Genomic DNA, 24,405 nt, shown 5'->3' with positions numbered 1-24,405 from the left:
CCACCCCCCCCCCCCCCCACCCCCCCCCCCCCCCACCCCCCCCCCCCCCCACCCCCCCCCCCCCCCACCCCCCCCCCCCCCCACCCCCCCCCCCCCCCACCCCCCCCCCCCCCCACCCCCCCCCCCCCCCACCCCCCCCCCCCCCCACCCCCCCCCCCCCCCACCCCCCCCCCCCCCCACCCCCCCCCCCCCCCACCCCCCCCCCCCCCCACCCCCCCCCCCCCCCTACCCCCCCCCCCCCCCACCCCCATGCTGGCAAGGGCTGATGGGAATTGTAGTCCACAACATCTGGAGTGCCAAAGGTTCGCCACCACTGGGTTAGGGATACAGGCATTTCTATCGTATCGTGGCGATTCTAATTCATTGCGCACAGCGGCTGAGAATGAATCGCCTTTCCATGCTGTTTTCAAGTGCTGCCAATAAGAATGTAATTCTACGCATACTGGCCTGGAAGTAAACCCGAGCGGACAATGTGGGGCTTACATCTGAGTGAATATGCACATGGACAGGCTGGAAAAGGGTAGGGTAAAAACCTCAAGCCTGTACACTGTTACACTGGAAGCCATTCCATTCATTTCAGTGGAACAGGTTTCCGAGCAAACATGTTCAGGACTGGGGCACAAGAACGTGAGAAAGACGGACTTTCTCTTGAAAATTTCATTCCCACCCCCCACCCCCAGTTAAAACCCAAAATGGAATGAAATCTTATCAAAAATCATATCCCAGCAAAAATGCTATTTTTTTTCACACCATTTCCAGGTTGGAGCTGCAGACACGTCACTGGGCGACCGATCTCATCATTTCGAACATTGATTTTAAAAACACTTCCATTAAAACTGAGGATTTTTTTTTCTTAAGGAGTTTTGTTTTCTTTCTTTTCTTTTTTTTTTTAAATATTGTCTTTAAAAGCTTCCGATGGTAAAAATAACTCTTGGACTTAGAATTTGCGTTCCGTTTTCTGATTCTTTAGTCCCTGTTCGCTATTTAGCTCTTTTGTGGCTTACGTGAAGCAAAAAACGTGGTTGGTTTTTTTTTGCCTTTTTCGTTATAAAACGCTTTTGATTTTTAGTACAACTTTTGAGATTTAAGGAGCCACAAAAATTCCCTCCAAGTGATGAAAAAAGGAGGTTTGGGGAGCTTCCTCCAAAAAGCTAGAAATATCTCTGATAATAGAAGGAGCAGAGATCTAAAATCCTATTTTTAAATAGGTATTTTTTTAAAAAAATAGGCTAGCTCCTCTGATCTTTAATAATACATTCAGTTTCTTTACGTTTCAAAACGTGTGGCCTTGACCCCCCCCAGAAGTGTTTCGGCTCTTGCAAGTGTAAACAGAGCTCCAACAGGGTCGACAAAGCGGCCCAAAGCACCATATGATTGCCTCTCTGCGGAAAATAATTCAAATCTATTACATTTTTGGCCACTTCAAGGGAAAAAAATGGACCGTGGGATAGCAACAAAAAAAATTGACCGTGACCAAAAAATGTCTCTCTCAGTTAACTGAGGCGCCGTTGACGCCCTCCGTGTCCCTTTGGTAAGGGCGAGAGGCTCGCTGAGGTAAATGAGTAGGGCGCTACCGCCAAAGAGGCACCTGAAGGAGTCTGGGCAACGGGACGGGAGTCTTCTGAAGGGCGCAAAGCTGACATTAACCCAAAGAGTTGGGTGGTATTAGAGCGTCCCCTCTTTTTTCCCCCTCCCAAGATCGGGTGGTCCCAGTTACTTCAGGAATGGGTGGATTCGTGCGAGAAGCTGGGGACATGGAGAAGGAATCGCCCCGCTTATGTTCACGAGCGACGCTTTTGGGGCTGGCGCAGAGCCACGGGCAGGGGAAAGGACAGCGCTCCTTATTTCACAGGAGGCATATGTGAGCTCAGTAGCGGCCCTGACCACCCCTGGCCAGACCACCTGACGTGTCGCGGTGTGGTTCTGCCTCCTCTTTTGGGAACTGAACGGCACCAAAGCACCCTGTACGTTAGGTGGGACCTGGGTGCTTTGGCGTAACCCACCACCCGGCTTCTAGTCCCAGGAATATTGAAAGGATACATAATCGAGGAGGGGTGGGTGGGAGATTGTCCCTAACAGTGCGGGCTCCTAAGTTCTGCTGGGCCTTCTTCCCTCGCCATCTCCAGAGGGGAGAGGCTGCCCGACGAGGGGGACGGGACTGAGGTAGGAAGAGTTCTAAGGACCCTGGTGGAGGCTCTGGGGGGCTCGGGGAAGAAGGCTTAGAGGGGGTGCAGGACAAGGGGGGAGGAGGAGGAGGAGGAGGAGGAGGAGGAAGGAAGGAAGGAGCCCCTCCAACTCTGCCTCTCATGGATGATTTGGGGTTGGATTTGGTTCCGTTTGTCCCATCTGCGGAGCAGAAGTGTGGGATGAAGGTGTGGCTGCGGCGTGGCTGCCTCCTCAGGTGGCCTGATCCAACTCCACGAGGAGCTCTTCTCCGAGCTGGAAGTGCTCTCCGCTACGCACAGAGGCCTCCTCCTCACCGTCATACAGGGCCAACTGAGAGAGCGCCGGTCCGTCCACTACGAAAGGAAGCATGTCTCCCAAGAGGCCTGCAGGCAGGGGGAAGGGAAGAGGCCAGACAGGTCGAGACGGACAATGAGACAGGAAACAGTGCAGGTTTCGAAACAAGAATTGGTGCCTTTTTGTGGCAGTAGGTTCCGCAGCCCCAATTTTTTCCAATAAAAACAGAGCTCACTCAACACTACCTTCCGTATAAACCGGCTGCCCGATTATTAGCATTAAACCTAAGACCTAGTTTCGGGGAAGCAGTGTAGGTAACCCTGTTAAGCGCTGTTAAACCCCACTGATTTTCATGCAAAGAACTAAAGCAAGATCCTTTACCTGGGAGTAAGCTCAGCTGCTGGCAATGGGGCTTGCTTCTGAGTAAACCCTCCTAGGATTGTGATTCACCCGTTCGAAGAGTTGCATGGTTGATTCAAAGCAAAGCCACCGACTACCACCAAGCTTACGCTTGAGTAACGCACGCCTCGGAGCCAACCATTTTTTCTATACTAAAACCTCAGTGTTCAGGTTAAATTGCCGTGTTGGCACTCTGCGATAAATGAGTGGGTTTTGGGTTGCCGTTTGGGCACTCGGTCTCAAAAAGGTTCGCCATCACTGGACTAGGACCAGGATTCTTGGGTTCAAGGAGAAGGGGAAAAAATTCCACCTAAACATCAGGAAAAACTTCCTGACAGCAAGGGCTGTTTGACAGTGGAATACGCTGTCTCAGACGATGGTGGAGTCTCCTTCTTTAGATGTTTTTAAAGAGAGGCTGGATGGCCACCTGTCAGGAGTGCTTTGATTGTGTGTTCCTGAATTGCAGGGGGTTGGGCTGGATGGCCCTTGGGTTCTCTTCCATTCTATGAGTCCCAGTGGAAAAAATGGACTATAAATACTTTTAAGTAAACGATCACTACTGTCGAAGGCTTTCACGGCCGGAATCACTGGGGTGCTGTGTGGTTTCCGGGCTGTCTGGCCGTGTTCTAGCAGCATTCTCTCCTGGCGTTTCGCCTGCATCTGTGGCTGGCATCTTCAGAGGATCATCTAACCCCATGGTGGTGAACCTTTGGCACTCCAGATGTTATGGACTACAATTCCCATCAGCCCCTGCCAGCATGCTGACAGGGGCTGATGGGAACCAACCAATCCGCAGCATCTGGAGTATAACGATTTCACCACCACTGGTCTAACCGGATCCTGTGAAGAGGCCAATACAGATACAAGCGAAGCATCAGAAGAGCATGCTGCTAGTACACGGCCAGACAGCTAACCGAGCTCCCTTCAATACTGTGATGGTCCAGGAAGGCACAGAGCAAGTCCGTAGGCTTGCGACCTTGACCCCCTCCCCCTTGCCATAATCACCCCTGCATCTTCATCTTCATCTACAAACCAGCATCAAAAACAAATGCTCACTCATGGGCTCCTCCAGAGACAGCAGCTTCTTTCCCAAAGTCATGCCGCTCCCACAGCCGCGCTCAGATCTGACATCCAGACACTCCTCAACACTCAACAGGAAACCCTGGAAGAAAAGAAGAAGAGTTTGGATTTATACCCCCGCCTTTCTCTCCTGCGAGGAGACTCCAGCCGGCTGACAAACTCCTTTCCCTTCCTCTCCCCACAACAGACACCTTGTGAGGTAGGTGGGGCTGAGAGAGTTCACTGAGAACTGGGACGAGGCCAAGGTCCCCTAGCAAGCTTCATGTGTAGGAGCAGGGAAACAGATCCAGTTCACCAGATAAGAGTCCACCGCTCATGCGGAGGAGAGGGGAATTGAACCCGGTTCCCCCTGAAGGAGTTTGCCATAGTCTGGGCTGGAGGAATGGTGAGTGTGCCAGATCAATGCCTTTGGATTCATTATATTTATTTACATCCCGTTTTCCTCCTTAGTTGGGACTTAAGAACATAAGACTTCAAGCAGCATTAAAACCAATGGTGGGATCCAAAAATTTTAGTAACAGGTTCCCATGGTGGTGGGATTCAAACTGTGGCGTAGCGCCAATGGGGCTGGGTGGGGCACAACGGGGGTCGTGGCCGGGTATTCCAGGGCGGGGCTGTGGCAAGGATGCAGCCGCTGCGCTGGTCCTTGGGCGGGAAACGAATGCACGCAGGCGCAGGCTGCCACGCACGCCGGTGCACCTCCTGCCAGACTGCCTCAAGTTCTGCGCGCTACTGCTGAGAGGAGGGGCGTAACTAAGGCAAAAATCACGGGGCAAAATCACCCATTAGTAACCCCCTCTCGGCACACGCAAATAATTAGTGACCTACTCTCGGGAACCTGTGAGAACCTGCTGGATCCCACCTGTGCTTATAACATTGTTCGTTCCTCCTCTGTTTTCTCACAACAACCACCCAACGAGGTAGGCCAGGACAAGACATTCGGATGGGCCCAAGGTCACCGTGGAAGTTTCCATGGTAGAAGTGATATTCCAGCCCAGGATGCCCAGAGTCGAAATCCGCCACTCTGTCCACTGTAACACGCTGGCTCTCAGCGTGACCCCACCCCAGGCTGTAGAAACTGGGGGTGGGGATGAGCAGAACCGCCTTCACACATACCAGGCTCAGGGATGGCATCAGAAACCCGTCAGCCTCGTGGCCATGAGCGCGCTTGGGGGGCCCCGCCTCCAGAAAGATGTCGCCCTCCTCCTCCACACTCAGCTCCCGAGCCCTGCGGGGATGAGGCGATTCGAGGGAGCACAAAAGTCAAAACAGGCATAAAGGAACAGGAGCAGCAGTAAAGTTTCGCATCAGAACACTCCCCCGCCCCGAGCAAGGCTCTCTTCCCCCCAGTCCGGCCCCAACCTCTCGGAATCTGCTGTTTCCAATCAATTCCAATCAATCATTTAGGGAGGGTTTTAAAATGGGTTTGCTGGGCGCCCGATTTCGGATTTTAAACTTTGTATTAACCGCTGTTTTAATGGGGATTTAGTAATTTATTTATATTGGAATCTAACTGTTTAGTTTTTGATTGTATTTAGCTGTATTATGATTTAACTTTGTTGTACACCGCCCAGAGCCCTTCGGGGATAGGGCGGTAACCCGCCGCCTCAGCTGCCTTTGGAGGGGGAACCAGGCGTCTGGCTGATCAAACCACCAGTTCTCACGACTCCTCTTCCCATGGGAAACCCACCAGCGGTTGAGCATGCCAAAACAGCCTTCCAAACATGAATCTGCCGATTCAGCACACCCTCCATCCAGCCAGCGGTCTTCCCAGCAAGCGGTCGTTGCGACTTTGGATGGGAAAAATAGTTGTGAAACTGACTTAGGTTGCTATTATTGTTATTAATTATATTTGATATCCCACTCTTCTCTTTCACCAAAGAGCGGCTCGTCAAACATACAAATACAAAATTACAGATGAAAATGTCATCTAAAAGCAATAAAATATCAATAGTCTATATGAAACTATTAACCTATGGCACTAAGCCAGCGGTTCTCAAACTGTGGGTCGCGACCTCCTTTCACAGAAATTCGCCTAAGACAGTGGTGGCGAACCTTTGGCACTCCAGATGTTATGGACTACAATTCCCATCAGCCCCTGCAAGCATGGCCAATTGGTTCACTACCACGGGCCTAAGACCATCGGAAAACACATATTTCCAATGGTCTTAGGAACCGAGACACAGCAGTGGCGTAGGAGGTTAAGAGCTCGTGTATCTAATCTGGAGGAACCGGGTTTGATTCCCAGCTCTGCCACCTGAGCTGTGGAGGCTTATCTGGGGAATTCAGATTAGCCTGGGCACTCCCACACACGCCAGCTGGGTGACCTTGGGCTAGTCACAGCTTCTCGGAGCTCTCTCAGCCCCACCTACCTCACAGGGTGAGGGGGGAAGGGCAAGGAGATTGTCAACCCCTTTGAGTCTCCTGCAGGAGAGAAAGGGGGGATATAAATCCAAACTCTTCTTCTTCTCTTCTATGGTTGGGGGTCACCACAACATGAGGAACTGTATTAAAGGGTCGCAGCATTAGGAAGATTGGGAACCACTGCACTAAGCATACGCAAGAATGGAGCGATCCATCACCCCCCCAATTTTATGAAAAAGAAGAAGAGGAGTTTGGATTTATACCCCGCCTTTCTCTCCTTGAGGAGACTCAAGTAGAATTTTCTAAGTAACGTCCAGTGCTAGATACAGTTTATCTGTCTGTGTTTTGAATGTACTTTTGGTTTGTACTTCAGAAATGTCTGTAATGCTCTGGAGCCTATTTTAATATGCCTAATAAAGGTTGTTGTATTGTTATTGTTAGGAGACTCAAGTCAGCTTACAAACACCTTTCCCTTCCTCTCCCTACAACAGACACCTTGTGAGGCAGGTGGGGCTGAGAGAGTTCAGAGAGAACTGAGACTGGCCCAAGGTCACCCAACAGGCGTCATGTACAGCAAGGGGAAACAAACCCAGTTCACCAGATAAGAGTCTGCTAGTCTTAACTGCTACACCAGCGTGGCTCTACAGGTATCTGCCCTCGGCCAATCTGAACGTCATGAAGAAAGCCTTCACCTGTGGGAAGAAGGACTTCAAGGTCCTGGAGAAGAGTCAAAGATCTGGCTGGGTGTAGCAGCCTCACCCCAAAATGCTTTGCTTTCCTCAGCATTCCCTGCAGTTTTATTAAGCTAATATTTTGCAACTGGATGTCGAACAAGCAAACAAATGCACACTCCGTGTCCCTTCACCCACCGCCAAATCTCCCTGGGGGGAGAGGAATGTTCTTTCCGGCCTGAACCCCTGCCTGGGTAGAGAGCCCCCCACCCCACCCACAAGATTAGAGAGGCAATAACAAAGCAACATCCTTTTTTTGTAACTAGCTCCACCTACATATGAGCAGGGACAAGGAATGCACAAATAGAAGCCCACAAATTTGTGCAGGAACTATAATGGAGCTCCACACTCGCACTCAGATAATGTTGTGGTAGCCTCGTTTGATTTATATACCCTGTTTCCCCTAATATAAGACATCCCCGAAAAATAAGACATAGTAGAGGTTTTGCTGAAGTGCGAAATAGAAGGCATCCCCCGGAAGTAAGACGTAGCAAAGTTTTTGTTTGGAAGCATGCCCGACGGAACAGAGCACAGGAAAAATAAGACATCCCCTGAAAATAAGACATGGCACATCTTTGGGAGCGAAAATTAATACAAGACACTGTCTTATATTCGGGGAAACACGGGTACCAAAAAGGGAGCTTCTATCTCCTGGTTCCTTGAGAGAGCTGCGTTTCCAATGGGCCTGCCTAGTCTCAATTCAGAATTTGCTGGCACGCCTCCCTGCTGCGCAAGCCAATCCTCTCACCTCTTCCTCCCACCCACTGGGCCGTTTGGAGCGGTCACTTCCTGCAGCCCCTGAATCTTTACAGATGCCACCATCTCCACCACCTGCCCTGCATCGCACAGGTCACTTCCTGATGGCTGGACGGAGCGGGGTTGGCTCAGGCTGGTATCGCTGCCCCAGCGAGGAAGGTTGGTCGATTCGGGCGGGCGGGGAGACACCCCATGGAAGCTTCTGGAACGAGGCCGTGGAGGCGGCGAGGTCGGTCGGGCTCCCAGGTTCCCCCGTTTCTCAGCCAGCCACGGCGGGTGCTCAGTGCTGCTCAGCTGGAAGTCGTCATCCATTGAGATGTAGGGAGCCAGCATCTCTAAGTCCAGGCCCTCGTAATCCTGCAGGGGGCGGCAGAGAGCAACAAGAGATACAAACGTCAACACGAATTAATGGAGCGAGAGAATTCTCAAGCAAATTTGCTCAATTTGAATTTGTTTGCAATTTTTTAAAGAATTGAGCTCTTGTTGGATGGGTAGTGTGTCTTTTTTTAAACACCACAACTCTAAAGAAAAACAATTTAAAAAGGAGTAAAATCATGGGGGCTGTTGTACCATGGTTGCTGTCACAATTGATTCACTAAATCGCAATGGCGCACCGCCTATAGCAGGGGCGTAACAAGGCAAACTGGAGCCCTGGGCAAAACCTGAGTTGGATGCCCCTCCCCATGGGCGGCCACCCCACCACGACCCCAAAAATTTTTTTGTACCAGGTCATTGGTGCCTGCAGGGGGTGCATTTTTAGACATATCGCCACCAAAATTTCAGCGTATCATGAGGAGACTGTCATTATGCTACTCCTCAAGTTTGGCGCAGTTTGGTTCAGGGGGGACAAAGTTATGGACCCTCAAAAGGGTAGCCCCCATCTCCTTAGCTCCCATTGGAAAGAATGGGGGATGGGGGCACCCCCTTTGAGGGTCCATAACTTTTGCCCCCCTAAACCAAACTGCACCAAGCTTGGGGGGGTGCCATCAGCTCAGGCGGCAGAGCCGGGAATCAAACCCGGTTCCTCCAGATTAGATACACGAGCTCTTAACCTCCTACGCCACTGCTGCTCCTTTAGAGTCATCTAAATCACGAGCAATGTCCAAAGGATGCGTGAGAAGGACATCTAAAGCCCTTTGGACAATCCACAGGAAGGGAAGAAGATGAACATTTATCCCTTTCGGCATCCTGACGTCCCTTCTTAAAGGTTCAGGGTTTAACAGATCTGGTGTCTTCCTTAATCCCATTTTGCACGTTCAGCTGACTCTTTTTTTATGGCATCCTGCGTTCACACACGCAGCAAAGGGAGCAGGGATCCGAAGTCCAAGGTCACATACAAAGGCAAAAGGGGGGGGGGATCCTCTTCAGCCCCCCCCCTCCCGTCGTACCTGCAGTGCGGTCTCCATCGACCGAGGCTCCTTATTGGCAGCAAAGAGCTTCTGGACATTCTCCATATCGAAAAGGAGTTCATCTGGCAGGTCAGTCTGGAGAAAGAGAAGGCAGCAGAGCATGGTGAGACCCGGAAGGACGAGGAATTTCGCCGCCCACCTCAACCTGTCTCAGCCGGGCGCCTCAACACAGTTCTAAGGGCATCCTCGATATCCGTAACACATTCTTGTTCTTCATCCCTAGTCGTACAGCCCTCTCTTCCCCCTCTCAAAGTATCCCGCTTGGTACAGTCCGCACACTCACAGGTAGGATCCAGCAGGTTCTCACAGGTTCCCAAGAGATGGTTACTCATTATTTGTGGGTGCCGAGAGGGGGTTACTAATGGGTGATTTTGCCCCGTGATTTTTGCCTTAGTCACGCCCCTCCTCTCAGCAGCAGCGCGTTGAACTGGCTTAGATCTAGCAGAATTTGCACCGGTGAGCGTGGCGGCTTATAACTAGATGCGTCGTTTCCCGCCCAAGGACCAGCGGAGCGGCTGCGTCCTTGCCACAGCCCCGCCCAGGAATGCCCCGCCCCTGGAATGCCTGGCCACGCCCCATTGGCGCTACGCCACAGCTTGAATCCCACCACCATGGGAACCTGTTACTAAAATTTTTGGATCCCACCACTGGGTGTAACTAGGGTGGGGCAGGCCAGGGGTCATGCCCTGGGCACACCTTGATGGGGCACTGGGCAGTTCAGAGCCTTGCTCAGCAATGCCCCAGCAATGTCCTTGCCACAGCCCCGCTCAGCAATGCCCCGCCCCCGGAATGCCCGGCCACGCCCCCACCGTCCCCCACCCAGCCCCATTGGCGCTACGCCACAGTTTGAATCCCACCACCATGGGAACCTGTTACTAAAATTTTTGGATCCCACCACTGCCCACCACCCCATTCCTTCGTCCCCCTCATTGACAAAGAATTATGAGGCCCACCCTCCAGGTCACCTGCGAACACCTACCGCCACTGCCTCGGCCAACAGTTTCCTGACGGGGCTACTATTTCCAGAAGCGTTCTTAACAGCCGCAGCGGGTTTGGGAGCCGGCACCGGGGGCCGCGCCCGCGGAGTTCCTCCCGTTGGGCTCTGAGATCCAGGAGGGTCAAAGATCGGGCCCAGGAGTTTCTGGAGGTCCGGGCTGCAGAACCGTTTGGGGTCCATCTCCAACTCCTCCTCGCTGATGTTGGCAGGGCACAGGAAAGCCAGGACCTTGGGGCCGCGCAGCTCTGGAGGGGAGGACACAGCAAAGTCACGGGCGGGACCCCGGCATCCCCGTGCTCTCTGGCGCTCAACCCCCCAAGAGCCCCGTACCAAAACTGAGGTTGATGATGGTGTCTCCGCCATTGGCGTCAAGCTCCTCCAGGCTCCCGTCGGAGTCCAGCCCCTCGAGGGACGGCGGGGGCAAGCGGCGGTGTTCTCCTTGCCGATCAGTCTGCTCCAGGGACAGAACCAAGCCCACCTCCTCCACCTGACTGTAGAAGACCAACACGCTTAAGAACATAAGAACATAAGAACGAGCCTGCTGGATCAGACCAGAGTCCATCTCGTCCAGCTCTCTGCTACTCGCAGTGGCCCACCAGGTACCTTTGGGAGCTCACGGGCAGGAGGTGAAAGCAATGGCCTTAAGAACATAAGGAAGAGTCTGCTGGATCAGACCAGAGTCCACCTCGTCCAGCTCTCTGCTACGCGAAATTGGCCCACCAGATTGCCTTTGAAGAGCTCCTGGGCAGGAGGTGAAAGCAATGGCGCAGAACATAAGGAAGAGTCTGGTGGATCAAACCAGAGGCCATCTCGTCCAGCTCGCTGCTACTCGCAGTGGCGCACCAGGTGCCTTTGGGAGCTCACGTGCAGGAGGCGAAAGCAATGGCCTTACTGCTGCTGCTGCTCCGGAGCACCTGGTCTGTTAAGGCATTTGCAATCTCAGATCAAAGAGGATCAAGATTGGTAGCCAGAGATCGACTTCTTCTCCATAAATCTGTCCAAGCCCCTTTTAAAGCTATCCAGGTTAGTGGCCATCACCCCCTCCTGTGGCAGCATATTCCAAACACCAATCACACGTTGCGTGAAGAAGTGTTTCCTTTTATTAGTCCTAATTCTTCCCCCCAGCATTTTCAATGGATGCCCCCTGGTTCTAGTATTGTGAGAAAGAGAGAAAAATGTCTCTCTGTCAACATTTTCTATACTAGAACCAGGGGGCATCCATTGAAGAGCTTGTGAGCTGCACAAAGCAACCCTGAACTGGTAGGGTCCGGGAGGGCTCTGGAGCAGCCGTGGCGTAGTGGCTAAGAGCAGTGGCTAAGAGCAGGTGCACTCTGATCTGGAGGAACCGGGTTTGATTCCCCGCTCTGCCGCTTGAGTTGTGGAGGCTTAGCTGGGGAATTCAGATTGGCCCGTGCACTCCCACACACGCCAGCTGGGTGACCTTGGGCTAGTCACAGCTTCTCGGAGCTCTCTCAACCCCACCTACCTCACAGGGTGTTTGTTGTGAGGGGGGAAGGGCAAGGAGATTGTCAGCCCCTTTGAGTCTCCTGCAGGAGAGAAAGGGGGGATATAAACCCAAAACTCTTCTCTCTCTTCTCTTCTTCTCTGTCTGCCGGGCTACCAGGACAGGGAGTTAGGTAACAGGTTGCAGCAGCAAAGGAAACTGACTTCCACATCAAAAAGAAGAGGAGTTTGGATTTATGCCCTGCCTTTCTCTCCTGAAAGGAGACTCAAGGTGGCTATGCTGTGGCTATGATGAACTCCGCGGCTTCGTGTTGATGTGTTTGGGGCTGTGTAGGGATGGGTGGAGGAAGGGGAAAGGGAGGATGGGGTATGAGTCTGAAATGGTGTGCATCGAGGAATGCTGCTGTAAATTTCGTTGTGCATGCACAATGACAATAAAATGCTTATGCTTATGCAACCTGCGGCTCTCCAGATGTTCATGGACTAAAATTGGCCATGTTGGCAGGGGCTGATGGGAATTGTAGTCCATGAGCATCTGGAGAGCCGCAGGTTGCAGACCCCTGGTCTAAGGACAGCTTATGTCCATATCAGCCCTCCAGGGGAAAACCCTTTTATCTGAATAAGGGCAGCTAATAGCTAAGCCTTGCCTCACAACGGCCTCATCCACTTTCTGAAAAGTTTAGCAGGTGGAAGGACCGGTGGGCACCATTAATGCCCACGAGCACCACGTTGGGGAATTCTGTCCCACCCGCGTCTCTTTCTGCTGTGGCCCACAAGTGCGGCGCCGTCCCCGCCTGAAATCTGACCTCAGGATGAAGTGGACACAGACGATGCTCTCGGGCTGGGAGTTTTTGCTGCTGGAGATGACGGTTGCCTGGGTCTGGGTCCACAGGTAGCCTCCGTTCCTGGCCAGGAAACGATACTGTCCGGTCACGGCCTGCCCTTTGCTCAGCACTACCAAAAGAAGTGAGACACAGTCGAGGACAGACAGACAGACAAGCCGGGAGACAGGGGAGGAGACAGCAATGCAGAGCAGGCCGGGCTCTCTCACTGCCCAGGAATTATGCGCTGCCAAAGTTTTAAGTTCCCCTAAAGACCGACCACTGGCCTACTTCACATACACAGCATCGTTTCCCACCCTCCCTCCCTCCCTCCCTATCTATCCATCTATCTATCCATCTATCTTCCATCTATCCATCCATCTATCCATCCATCCATCTATCCATCTATCCATCCATCCATCCATCCATCTATCTTCCATCTATCTTCCATCTATCCATCCATCTATCCATCCATCCATCCATCCATCTATCTTCCATCTATCTTCCATCTATCCATCTATCCATCCTTCTATCCACCCATCTATCCATCTATCCATCTATCTTCCATCTATCCATCTATCTTCCATCTATCCACCCATCTATCCACCCATCTATCCACCCATCTATCCACCCATCTATCCACCCATCTATCCACCCATCTATCTATCCATCCATCCATCCATCCATCCATCATCCATCCCCTCGACATCCATCCATCCATCATCCATCCCCTCGACATCCATCCATCCATCATCCATCCCCTCGACATCCATCCATCCATCATCCATCCCCTCGACATCCATCCATCCATCATCCATCCATCCATCCATCCATCCAACAACAGGCAGCCTCTTCCCTGAAGGAATTCGGGGTCAGCTCACAAGATATTTCAATTCTCCAAACAGCAACTCAAAACAACATAAAACTATCGTGTTCCTCCCCTTTGAATCCCTCCCAAGTCAGGCTGCACCGCACGGAATTGGTTCGACTGTTGTTCTGTTTTTGCAGGGAATCCTGGGAGTTGTAGTCCTGTGAAAGAGGCCATCAGGCGACACTCCCAAAGGATTCTCTGCGACTCAGCAGATTCCTAGAAGCCTTAGGAGGAAGCCGTGTCATTTTAAATGGGTATCAAACCACTTCAAATGGGCAGCGAGTCATAAACCCAAGACTGCTTGCTTCTGATTCTTGTGGAACCATGCACACACACAAACAAAACCACTTGGTAGCGCTGTGTTTTCAAATTAAAGTCCCTTTTCCTGTTGTGTTTGCTTAACTATATTTCTCGCAATGCTTATCGGAACCTGAACACGTGCCCAATTCTACCGGTTCTGTTCAATCCCGCTAGCACTGGCTTCAGATGACCCGCTCAAGTGGCTTTGCCACAGAGGAGATGTCCAGAAACTGGTTGTGTGAGCGTTCCAACATGTCACGGGCAGAGGGGACGGAGCAGCACAGCCTTCCCCCCAATCCACCCTTCAGACGAGATGCTCCAGGCAGGGGCGTAATGCCCATTGGGCAAGGTGGGCATCTGCCCAGGGCATCACCTTGTGGGGGGCACCAAAAATGCAGGGTTCATTTTGGGGTATTTTTAGTGGTTTTCGGTTTTTGGCCTGCAGGGGGCGCAGTTGTTAGGCTAGCGGCACCACAATTTCAGCGCATCATCGGGAGACTGTCCTTATGCTACCCCCCAAGTTTGGTGCAGTTTGGTTCAGGGAGTCCAAAGTTATGGACTCCCAAAAGGGGTGCCCCCATCCCACATTGTTTCCAATGGGAGCTAATAGGAGATGGGGGCTACACCTTTGAGGGTCCATAACTTTGGCCCCACTGAACCAAACTGCACCAAACTTGGGGAGTAGCACAAGGACAGCCTCCTGATGATATGCTGAAATTTCCCCTTTTGCTGGAAGGAGTGGGTTTTTTATTTTATTTTACAGTGAGTGGAATGTCACCCTTCTAAAAGACACAGGGGAGGAAAGAGCAGTCCAGACGCGGGGCAGGCATCACTTACAGGTGTTGATGCTCTTGCTGACCGAATCCGAGTCCAGGGCGTGGATGTACTCATAGATGGAACAGCCCAGCAGGTCTTTGGGCGTGTAGCCAGCCACCTCAGCAATCCTGCCCAGGGAGACAGAGAGAGAAAGAGAGAGTCAGAATGAAGCACTGAGGGGGCTTTGCCAAGGCTGAGGAGCTATCGATCCAGCTTGGATATAAATGTACACCTATCTATGCAACCCCCATGCTCAGAAAGGGTTGACCCAGAAAGGGGTGGAGACTCAAAGCAGCAGAAGGCTGCAAAAACTGGTGAAGTTGGAGGAAGCAAGGCTACCAGGCTGGGACCTTTCGTTTGGAGAGGAGACGTCTGAGGGGGTCCCCCCCCCCCCCACCCCCCCCCCCCCCCACCCCCCCCCCCCCCCACCCCCCCCCCCCCCCACCCCCCCCCCCCCCCACCCCCCCCCCCCCCCACCCCCCCCCCCCCCCACCCCCCCCCCCCCCCACCCCCCCCCCCCCCCACCCCCCCCCCCCCCCACCCCCCCCCCCCCCCACCCCCCCCCCCCCCCACCCCCCCCCCCCCCCACCCCCCCCCCCCCCCACCCCCCCCCCCCCCCACCCCCCCCCCCCCCCACCCCCCCCCCCCCCCACCCCCCCCCCCCCCCACCCCCCCCCCCCCCCACCCCCCCCCCCCCCCACCCCCCCCCCCCCCCACCCCCCCCCCCCCCCACCCCCCCCCCCCCCCACCCCCCCCCCCCCCCACCCCCCCCCCCCCCCACCCCCCCCCCCCCCCACCCCCCCCCCCCCCCACCCCCCCCCCCCCCCACCCCCCCCCCCCCCCACCCCCCCCCCCCCCCACCCCCCCCCCCCCCCACCCCCCCCCCCCCCCACCCCCCCCCCCCCCCACCCCCCCCCCCCCCCACCCCCCCCCCCCCCCACCCCCCCCCCCCCCCACCCCCCCCCCCCCCCACCCCCCCCCCCCCCCACCCCCCCCCCCCCCCACCCCCCCCCCCCCCCACCCCCCCCCCCCCCCACCCCCCCCCCCCCCCACCCCCCCCCCCCCCCACCCCCCCCCCCCCCCACCCCCCCCCCCCCCCACCCCCCCCCCCCCCCACCCCCCCCCCCCCCCACCCCCCCCCCCCCCCACCCCCCCCCCCCCCCACCCCCCCCCCCCCCCACCCCCCCCCCCCCCCACCCCCCCCCCCCCCCACCCCCCCCCCCCCCCACCCCCCCCCCCCCCCACCCCCCCCCCCCCCCACCCCCCCCCCCCCCCACCCCCCCCCCCCCCCACCCCCCCCCCCCCCCACCCCCCCCCCCCCCCACCCCCCCCCCCCCCCACCCCCCCCCCCCCCCACCCCCCCCCCCCCCCACCCCCCCCCCCCCCCACCCCCCCCCCCCCCCACCCCCCCCCCCCCCCACCCCCCCCCCCCCCCACCCCCCCCCCCCCCCACCCCCCCCCCCCCCCACCCCCCCCCCCCCCCACCCCCCCCCCCCCCCACCCCCCCCCCCCCCCACCCCCCCCCCCCCCCACCCCCCCCCCCCCCCACCCCCCCCCCCCCCCACCCCCCCCCCCCCCCACCCCCCCCCCCCCCCACCCCCCCCCCCCCCCACCCCCCCCCCCCCCCACCCCCCCCCCCCCCCACCCCCCCCCCCCCCCACCCCCCCCCCCCCCCACCCCCCCCCCCCCCCACCCCCCCCCCCCCCCACCCCCCCCCCCCCCCACCCCCCCCCCCCCCCACCCCCCCCCCCCCCCACCCCCCCCCCCCCCCACCCCCCCCCCCCCCCACCCCCCCCCCCCCCCACCCCCCCCCCCCCCCACCCCCCCCCCCCCCCACCCCCCCCCCCCCCCACCCCCCCCCCCCCCCACCCCCCCCCCCCCCCACCCCCCCCCCCCCCCACCCCCCCCCCCCCCCACCCCCCCCCCCCCCCACCCCCCCCCCCCCCCACCCCCCCCCCCCCCCACCCCCCCCCCCCCCCACCCCCCCCCCCCCCCACCCCCCCCCCCCCCCACCCCCCCCCCCCCCCACCCCCCCCCCCCCCCACCCCCCCCCCCCCCCACCCCCCCCCCCCCCCACCCCCCCCCCCCCCCACCCCCCCCCCCCCCCACCCCCCCCCCCCCCCACCCCCCCCCCCCCCCACCCCCCCCCCCCCCCACCCCCCCCCCCCCCCACCCCCCCCCCCCCCCACCCCCCCCCCCCCCCACCCCCCCCCCCCCCCACCCCCCCCCCCCCCCACCCCCCCCCCCCCCCACCCCCCCCCCCCCCCACCCCCCCCCCCCCCCACCCCCCCCCCCCCCCACCCCCCCCCCCCCCCACCCCCCCCCCCCCCCACCCCCCCCCCCCCCCACCCCCCCCCCCCCCCACCCCCCCCCCCCCCCACCCCCCCCCCCCCCCACCCCCCCCCCCCCCCACCCCCCCCCCCCCCCACCCCCCCCCCCCCCCACCCCCCCCCCCCCCCACCCCCCCCCCCCCCCACCCCCCCCCCCCCCCACCCCCCCCCCCCCCCACCCCCCCCCCCCCCCACCCCCCCCCCCCCCCACCCCCCCCCCCCCCCACCCCCCCCCCCCCCCACCCCCCCCCCCCCCCACCCCCCCCCCCCCCCACCCCCCCCCCCCCCCACCCCCCCCCCCCCCCACCCCCCCCCCCCCCCACCCCCCCCCCCCCCCACCCCCCCCCCCCCCCACCCCCCCCCCCCCCCACCCCCCCCCCCCCCCACCCCCCCCCCCCCCCACCCCCCCCCCCCCCCACCCCCCCCCCCCCCCACCCCCCCCCCCCCCCACCCCCCCCCCCCCCCACCCCCCCCCCCCCCCACCCCCCCCCCCCCCCACCCCCCCCCCCCCCCACCCCCCCCCCCCCCCACCCCCCCCCCCCCCCACCCCCCCCCCCCCCCACCCCCCCCCCCCCCCACCCCCCCCCCCCCCCACCCCCCCCCCCCCCCACCCCCCCCCCCCCCCACCCCCCCCCCCCCCCACCCCCCCCCCCCCCCACCCCCCCCCCCCCCCACCCCCCCCCCCCCCCACCCCCCCCCCCCCCCACCCCCCCCCCCCCCCACCCCCCCCCCCCCCCACCCCCCCCCCCCCCCACCCCCCCCCCCCCCCACCCCCCCCCCCCCCCACCCCCCCCCCCCCCCACCCCCCCCCCCCCCCACCCCCCCCCCCCCCCACCCCCCCCCCCCCCCACCCCCCCCCCCCCCCACCCCCCCCCCCCCCCACCCCCCCCCCCCCCCACCCCCCCCCCCCCCCACCCCCCCCCCCCCCCACCCCCCCCCCCCCCCACCCCCCCCCCCCCCCACCCCCCCCCCCCCCCACCCCCCCCCCCCCCCACCCCCCCCCCCCCCCACCCCCCCCCCCCCCCACCCCCCCCCCCCCCCACCCCCCCCCCCCCCCACCCCCCCCCCCCCCCACCCCCCCCCCCCCCCACCCCCCCCCCCCCCCACCCCCCCCCCCCCCCACCCCCCCCCCCCCCCACCCCCCCCCCCCCCCACCCCCCCCCCCCCCCACCCCCCCCCCCCCCCACCCCCCCCCCCCCCCACCCCCCCCCCCCCCCACCCCCCCCCCCCCCCACCCCCCCCCCCCCCCACCCCCCCCCCCCCCCACCCCCCCCCCCCCCCACCCCCCCCCCCCCCCACCCCCCCCCCCCCCCACCCCCCCCCCCCCCCACCCCCCCCCCCCCCCACCCCCCCCCCCCCCCACCCCCCCCCCCCCCCACCCCCCCCCCCCCCCACCCCCCCCCCCCCCCACCCCCCCCCCCCCCCACCCCCCCCCCCCCCCACCCCCCCCCCCCCCCACCCCCCCCCCCCCCCACCCCCCCCCCCCCCCACCCCCCCCCCCCCCCACCCCCCCCCCCCCCCACCCCCCCCCCCCCCCACCCCCCCCCCCCCCCACCCCCCCCCCCCCCCACCCCCCCCCCCCCCCACCCCCCCCCCCCCCCACCCCCCCCCCCCCCCACCCCCCCCCCCCCCCACCCCCCCCCCCCCCCACCCCCCCCCCCCCCCACCCCCCCCCCCCCCCACCCCCCCCCCCCCCCACCCCCCCCCCCCCCCACCCCCCCCCCCCCCCACCCCCCCCCCCCCCCACCCCCCCCCCCCCCCACCCCCCCCCCCCCCCACCCCCCCCCCCCCCCACCCCCCCCCCCCCCCACCCCCCCCCCCCCCCACCCCCCCCCCCCCCCACCCCCCCCCCCCCCCACCCCCCCCCCCCCCCACCCCCCCCCCCCCCCACCCCCCCCCCCCCCCACCCCCCCCCCCCCCCACCCCCCCCCCCCCCCACCCCCCCCCCCCCCCACCCCCCCCCCCCCCCACCCCCCCCCCCCCCCACCCCCCCCCCCCCCCACCCCCCCCCCCCCCCACCCCCCCCCCCCCCCACCCCCCCCCCCCCCCACCCCCCCCCCCCCCCACCCCCCCCCCCCCCCACCCCCCCCCCCCCCCACCCCCCCCCCCCCCCACCCCCCCCCCCCCCCACCCCCCCCCCCCCCCACCCCCCCCCCCCCCCACCCCCCCCCCCCCCCACCCCCCCCCCCCCCCACCCCCCCCCCCCCCCACCCCCCCCCCCCCCCACCCCCCCCCCCCCCCACCCCCCCCCCCCCCCACCCCCCCCCCCCCCCACCCCCCCCCCCCCCCACCCCCCCCCCCCCCCACCCCCCCCCCCCCCCACCCCCCCCCCCCCCCACCCCCCCCCCCCCCCACCCCCCCCCCCCCCCACCCCCCCCCCCCCCCACCCCCCCCCCCCCCCACCCCCCCCCCCCCCCACCCCCCCCCCCCCCCACCCCCCCCCCCCCCCACCCCCCCCCCCCCCCACCCCCCCCCCCCCCCACCCCCCCCCCCCCCCACCCCCCCCCCCCCCCACCCCCCCCCCCCCCCACCCCCCCCCCCCCCCACCCCCCCCCCCCCCCACCCCCCCCCCCCCCCACCCCCCCCCCCCCCCACCCCCCCCCCCCCCCACCCCCCCCCCCCCCCACCCCCCCCCCCCCCCACCCCCCCCCCCCCCCACCCCCCCCCCCCCCCACCCCCCCCCCCCCCCACCCCCCCCCCCCCCCACCCCCCCCCCCCCCCACCCCCCCCCCCCCCCACCCCCCCCCCCCCCCACCCCCCCCCCCCCCCACCCCCCCCCCCCCCCACCCCCCCCCCCCCCCACCCCCCCCCCCCCCCACCCCCCCCCCCCCCCACCCCCCCCCCCCCCCACCCCCCCCCCCCCCCACCCCCCCCCCCCCCCACCCCCCCCCCCCCCCACCCCCCCCCCCCCCCACCCCCCCCCCCCCCCACCCCCCCCCCCCCCCACCCCCCCCCCCCCCCACCCCCCCCCCCCCCCACCCCCCCCCCCCCCCACCCCCCCCCCCCCCCACCCCCCCCCCCCCCCACCCCCCCCCCCCCCCACCCCCCCCCCCCCCCACCCCCCCCCCCCCCCACCCCCCCCCCCCCCCACCCCCCCCCCCCCCCACCCCCCCCCCCCCCCACCCCCCCCCCCCCCCACCCCCCCCCCCCCCCACCCCCCCCCCCCCCCACCCCCCCCCCCCCCCACCCCCCCCCCCCCCCACCCCCCCCCCCCCCCACCCCCCCCCCCCCCCACCCCCCCCCCCCCCCACCCCCCCCCCCCCCCACCCCCCCCCCCCCCCACCCCCCCCCCCCCCCACCCCCCCCCCCCCCCACCCCCCCCCCCCCCCACCCCCCCCCCCCCCCACCCCCCCCCCCCCCCACCCCCCCCCCCCCCCACCCCCCCCCCCCCCCACCCCCCCCCCCCCCCACCCCCCCCCCCCCCCACCCCCCCCCCCCCCCACCCCCCCCCCCCCCCACCCCCCCCCCCCCCCACCCCCCCCCCCCCCCACCCCCCCCCCCCCCCACCCCCCCCCCCCCCCACCCCCCCCCCCCCCCACCCCCCCCCCCCCCCACCCCCCCCCCCCCCCACCCCCCCCCCCCCCCACCCCCCCCCCCCCCCACCCCCCCCCCCCCCCACCCCCCCCCCCCCCCACCCCCCCCCCCCCCCACCCCCCCCCCCCCCCACCCCCCCCCCCCCCCACCCCCCCCCCCCCCCACCCCCCCCCCCCCCCACCCCCCCCCCCCCCCACCCCCCCCCCCCCCCACCCCCCCCCCCCCCCACCCCCCCCCCCCCCCACCCCCCCCCCCCCCCACCCCCCCCCCCCCCCACCCCCCCCCCCCCCCACCCCCCCCCCCCCCCACCCCCCCCCCCCCCCACCCCCCCCCCCCCCCACCCCCCCCCCCCCCCACCCCCCCCCCCCCCCACCCCCCCCCCCCCCCACCCCCCCCCCCCCCCACCCCCCCCCCCCCCCACCCCCCCCCCCCCCCACCCCCCCCCCCCCCCACCCCCCCCCCCCCCCACCCCCCCCCCCCCCCACCCCCCCCCCCCCCCACCCCCCCCCCCCCCCACCCCCCCCCCCCCCCACCCCCCCCCCCCCCCACCCCCCCCCCCCCCCACCCCCCCCCCCCCCCACCCCCCCCCCCCCCCACCCCCCCCCCCCCCCACCCCCCCCCCCCCCCACCCCCCCCCCCCCCCACCCCCCCCCCCCCCCACCCCCCCCCCCCCCCACCCCCCCCCCCCCCCACCCCCCCCCCCCCCCACCCCCCCCCCCCCCCACCCCCCCCCCCCCCCACCCCCCCCCCCCCCCACCCCCCCCCCCCCCCACCCCCCCCCCCCCCCACCCCCCCCCCCCCCCACCCCCCCCCCCCCCCACCCCCCCCCCCCCCCACCCCCCCCCCCCCCCACCCCCCCCCCCCCCCACCCCCCCCCCCCCCCACCCCCCCCCCCCCCCACCCCCCCCCCCCCCCACCCCCCCCCCCCCCCACCCCCCCCCCCCCCCACCCCCCCCCCCCCCCACCCCCCCCCCCCCCCACCCCCCCCCCCCCCCACCCCCCCCCCCCCCCACCCCCCCCCCCCCCCACCCCCCCCCCCCCCCACCCCCCCCCCCCCCCACCCCCCCCCCCCCCCACCCCCCCCCCCCCCCACCCCCCCCCCCCCCCACCCCCCCCCCCCCCCACCCCCCCCCCCCCCCACCCCCCCCCCCCCCCACCCCCCCCCCCCCCCACCCCCCCCCCCCCCCACCCCCCCCCCCCCCCACCCCCCCCCCCCCCCACCCCCCCCCCCCCCCACCCCCCCCCCCCCCCACCCCCCCCCCCCCCCACCCCCCCCCCCCCCCACCCCCCCCCCCCCCCACCCCCCCCCCCCCCCACCCCCCCCCCCCCCCACCCCCCCCCCCCCCCACCCCCCCCCCCCCCCACCCCCCCCCCCCCCCACCCCCCCCCCCCCCCACCCCCCCCCCCCCCCACCCCCCCCCCCCCCCACCCCCCCCCCCCCCCACCCCCCCCCCCCCCCACCCCCCCCCCCCCCCACCCCCCCCCCCCCCCACCCCCCCCCCCCCCCACCCCCCCCCCCCCCCACCCCCCCCCCCCCCCACCCCCCCCCCCCCCCACCCCCCCCCCCCCCCACCCCCCCCCCCCCCCACCCCCCCCCCCCCCCACCCCCCCCCCCCCCCACCCCCCCCCCCCCCCACCCCCCCCCCCCCCCACCCCCCCCCCCCCCCACCCCCCCCCCCCCCCACCCCCCCCCCCCCCCACCCCCCCCCCCCCCCACCCCCCCCCCCCCCCACCCCCCCCCCCCCCCACCCCCCCCCCCCCCCACCCCCCCCCCCCCCCACCCCCCCCCCCCCCCACCCCCCCCCCCCCCCACCCCCCCCCCCCCCCACCCCCCCCCCCCCCCACCCCCCCCCCCCCCCACCCCCCCCCCCCCCCACCCCCCCCCCCCCCCACCCCCCCCCCCCCCCACCCCCCCCCCCCCCCACCCCCCCCCCCCCCCACCCCCCCCCCCCCCCACCCCCCCCCCCCCCCACCCCCCCCCCCCCCCACCCCCCCCCCCCCCCACCCCCCCCCCCCCCCACCCCCCCCCCCCCCCACCCCCCCCCCCCCCCACCCCCCCCCCCCCCCACCCCCCCCCCCCCCCACCCCCCCCCCCCCCCACCCCCCCCCCCCCCCACCCCCCCCCCCCCCCACCCCCCCCCCCCCCCACCCCCCCCCCCCCCCACCCCCCCCCCCCCCCACCCCCCCCCCCCCCCACCCCCCCCCCCCCCCACCCCCCCCCCCCCCCACCCCCCCCCCCCCCCACCCCCCCCCCCCCCCACCCCCCCCCCCCCCCACCCCCCCCCCCCCCCACCCCCCCCCCCCCCCACCCCCCCCCCCCCCCACCCCCCCCCCCCCCCACCCCCCCCCCCCCCCACCCCCCCCCCCCCCCACCCCCCCCCCCCCCCACCCCCCCCCCCCCCCACCCCCCCCCCCCCCCACCCCCCCCCCCCCCCACCCCCCCCCCCCCCCACCCCCCCCCCCCCCCACCCCCCCCCCCCCCCACCCCCCCCCCCCCCCACCCCCCCCCCCCCCCACCCCCCCCCCCCCCCACCCCCCCCCCCCCCCACCCCCCCCCCCCCCCACCCCCCCCCCCCCCCACCCCCCCCCCCCCCCACCCCCCCCCCCCCCCACCCCCCCCCCCCCCCACCCCCCCCCCCCCCCACCCCCCCCCCCCCCCACCCCCCCCCCCCCCCACCCCCCCCCCCCCCCACCCCCCCCCCCCCCCACCCCCCCCCCCCCCCACCCCCCCCCCCCCCCACCCCCCCCCCCCCCCACCCCCCCCCCCCCCCACCCCCCCCCCCCCCCACCCCCCCCCCCCCCCACCCCCCCCCCCCCCCACCCCCCCCCCCCCCCACCCCCCCCCCCCCCCACCCCCCCCCCCCCCCACCCCCCCCCCCCCCCACCCCCCCCCCCCCCCACCCCCCCCCCCCCCCACCCCCCCCCCCCCCCACCCCCCCCCCCCCCCACCCCCCCCCCCCCCCACCCCCCCCCCCCCCCACCCCCCCCCCCCCCCACCCCCCCCCCCCCCCACCCCCCCCCCCCCCCACCCCCCCCCCCCCCCACCCCCCCCCCCCCCCACCCCCCCCCCCCCCCACCCCCCCCCCCCCCCACCCCCCCCCCCCCCCACCCCCCCCCCCCCCCACCCCCCCCCCCCCCCACCCCCCCCCCCCCCCACCCCCCCCCCCCCCCACCCCCCCCCCCCCCCACCCCCCCCCCCCCCCACCCCCCCCCCCCCCCACCCCCCCCCCCCCCCACCCCCCCCCCCCCCCACCCCCCCCCCCCCCCACCCCCCCCCCCCCCCACCCCCCCCCCCCCCCACCCCCCCCCCCCCCCACCCCCCCCCCCCCCCACCCCCCCCCCCCCCCACCCCCCCCCCCCCCCACCCCCCCCCCCCCCCACCCCCCCCCCCCCCCACCCCCCCCCCCCCCCACCCCCCCCCCCCCCCACCCCCCCCCCCCCCCACCCCCCCCCCCCCCCACCCCCCCCCCCCCCCACCCCCCCCCCCCCCCACCCCCCCCCCCCCCCACCCCCCCCCCCCCCCACCCCCCCCCCCCCCCACCCCCCCCCCCCCCCACCCCCCCCCCCCCCCACCCCCCCCCCCCCCCACCCCCCCCCCCCCCCACCCCCCCCCCCCCCCACCCCCCCCCCCCCCCACCCCCCCCCCCCCCCACCCCCCCCCCCCCCCACCCCCCCCCCCCCCCACCCCCCCCCCCCCCCACCCCCCCCCCCCCCCACCCCCCCCCCCCCCCACCCCCCCCCCCCCCCACCCCCCCCCCCCCCCACCCCCCCCCCCCCCCACCCCCCCCCCCCCCCACCCCCCCCCCCCCCCACCCCCCCCCCCCCCCACCCCCCCCCCCCCCCACCCCCCCCCCCCCCCACCCCCCCCCCCCCCCACCCCCCCCCCCCCCCACCCCCCCCCCCCCCCACCCCCCCCCCCCCCCACCCCCCCCCCCCCCCACCCCCCCCCCCCCCCACCCCCCCCCCCCCCCACCCCCCCCCCCCCCCACCCCCCCCCCCCCCCACCCCCCCCCCCCCCCACCCCCCCCCCCCCCCACCCCCCCCCCCCCCCACCCCCCCCCCCCCCCACCCCC

The 24,405-nt window shown here is 68.5% G+C and overlaps 1 protein-coding gene across 1 annotated transcript; it reads right to left on the bottom strand.

Moving 5' to 3' along the window:
• Positions 1–944: 944 nt before the first annotated feature.
• HIF3A (hypoxia inducible factor 3 subunit alpha) lies at positions 945–14,628 on the bottom strand (the record flags this gene model as incomplete). Its single annotated transcript, XM_048501746.1, has 9 exons — positions 945–2,549; positions 3,916–4,021; positions 5,056–5,167; positions 7,783–8,147; positions 9,179–9,274; positions 10,179–10,441; positions 10,527–10,687; positions 12,467–12,614; positions 14,490–14,628. Coding segments are annotated over 9 exons (1,542 nt in total), but the record flags the coding sequence as incomplete, so codon positions are not given.
• Between the last annotated feature and the right edge of the window lie 9,777 nt (positions 14,629–24,405).

Source organism: Sphaerodactylus townsendi, linkage group LG06 (genome assembly GCF_021028975.2).
Source record: "Sphaerodactylus townsendi isolate TG3544 linkage group LG06, MPM_Stown_v2.3, whole genome shotgun sequence".
NCBI classification, from domain to species: Eukaryota; Metazoa; Chordata; class Lepidosauria; order Squamata; family Sphaerodactylidae; genus Sphaerodactylus; species Sphaerodactylus townsendi.
The sequence above is the reverse complement of the archived record's forward strand: the minus strand, read 5'-3'. Positions and strand labels throughout refer to the sequence as shown.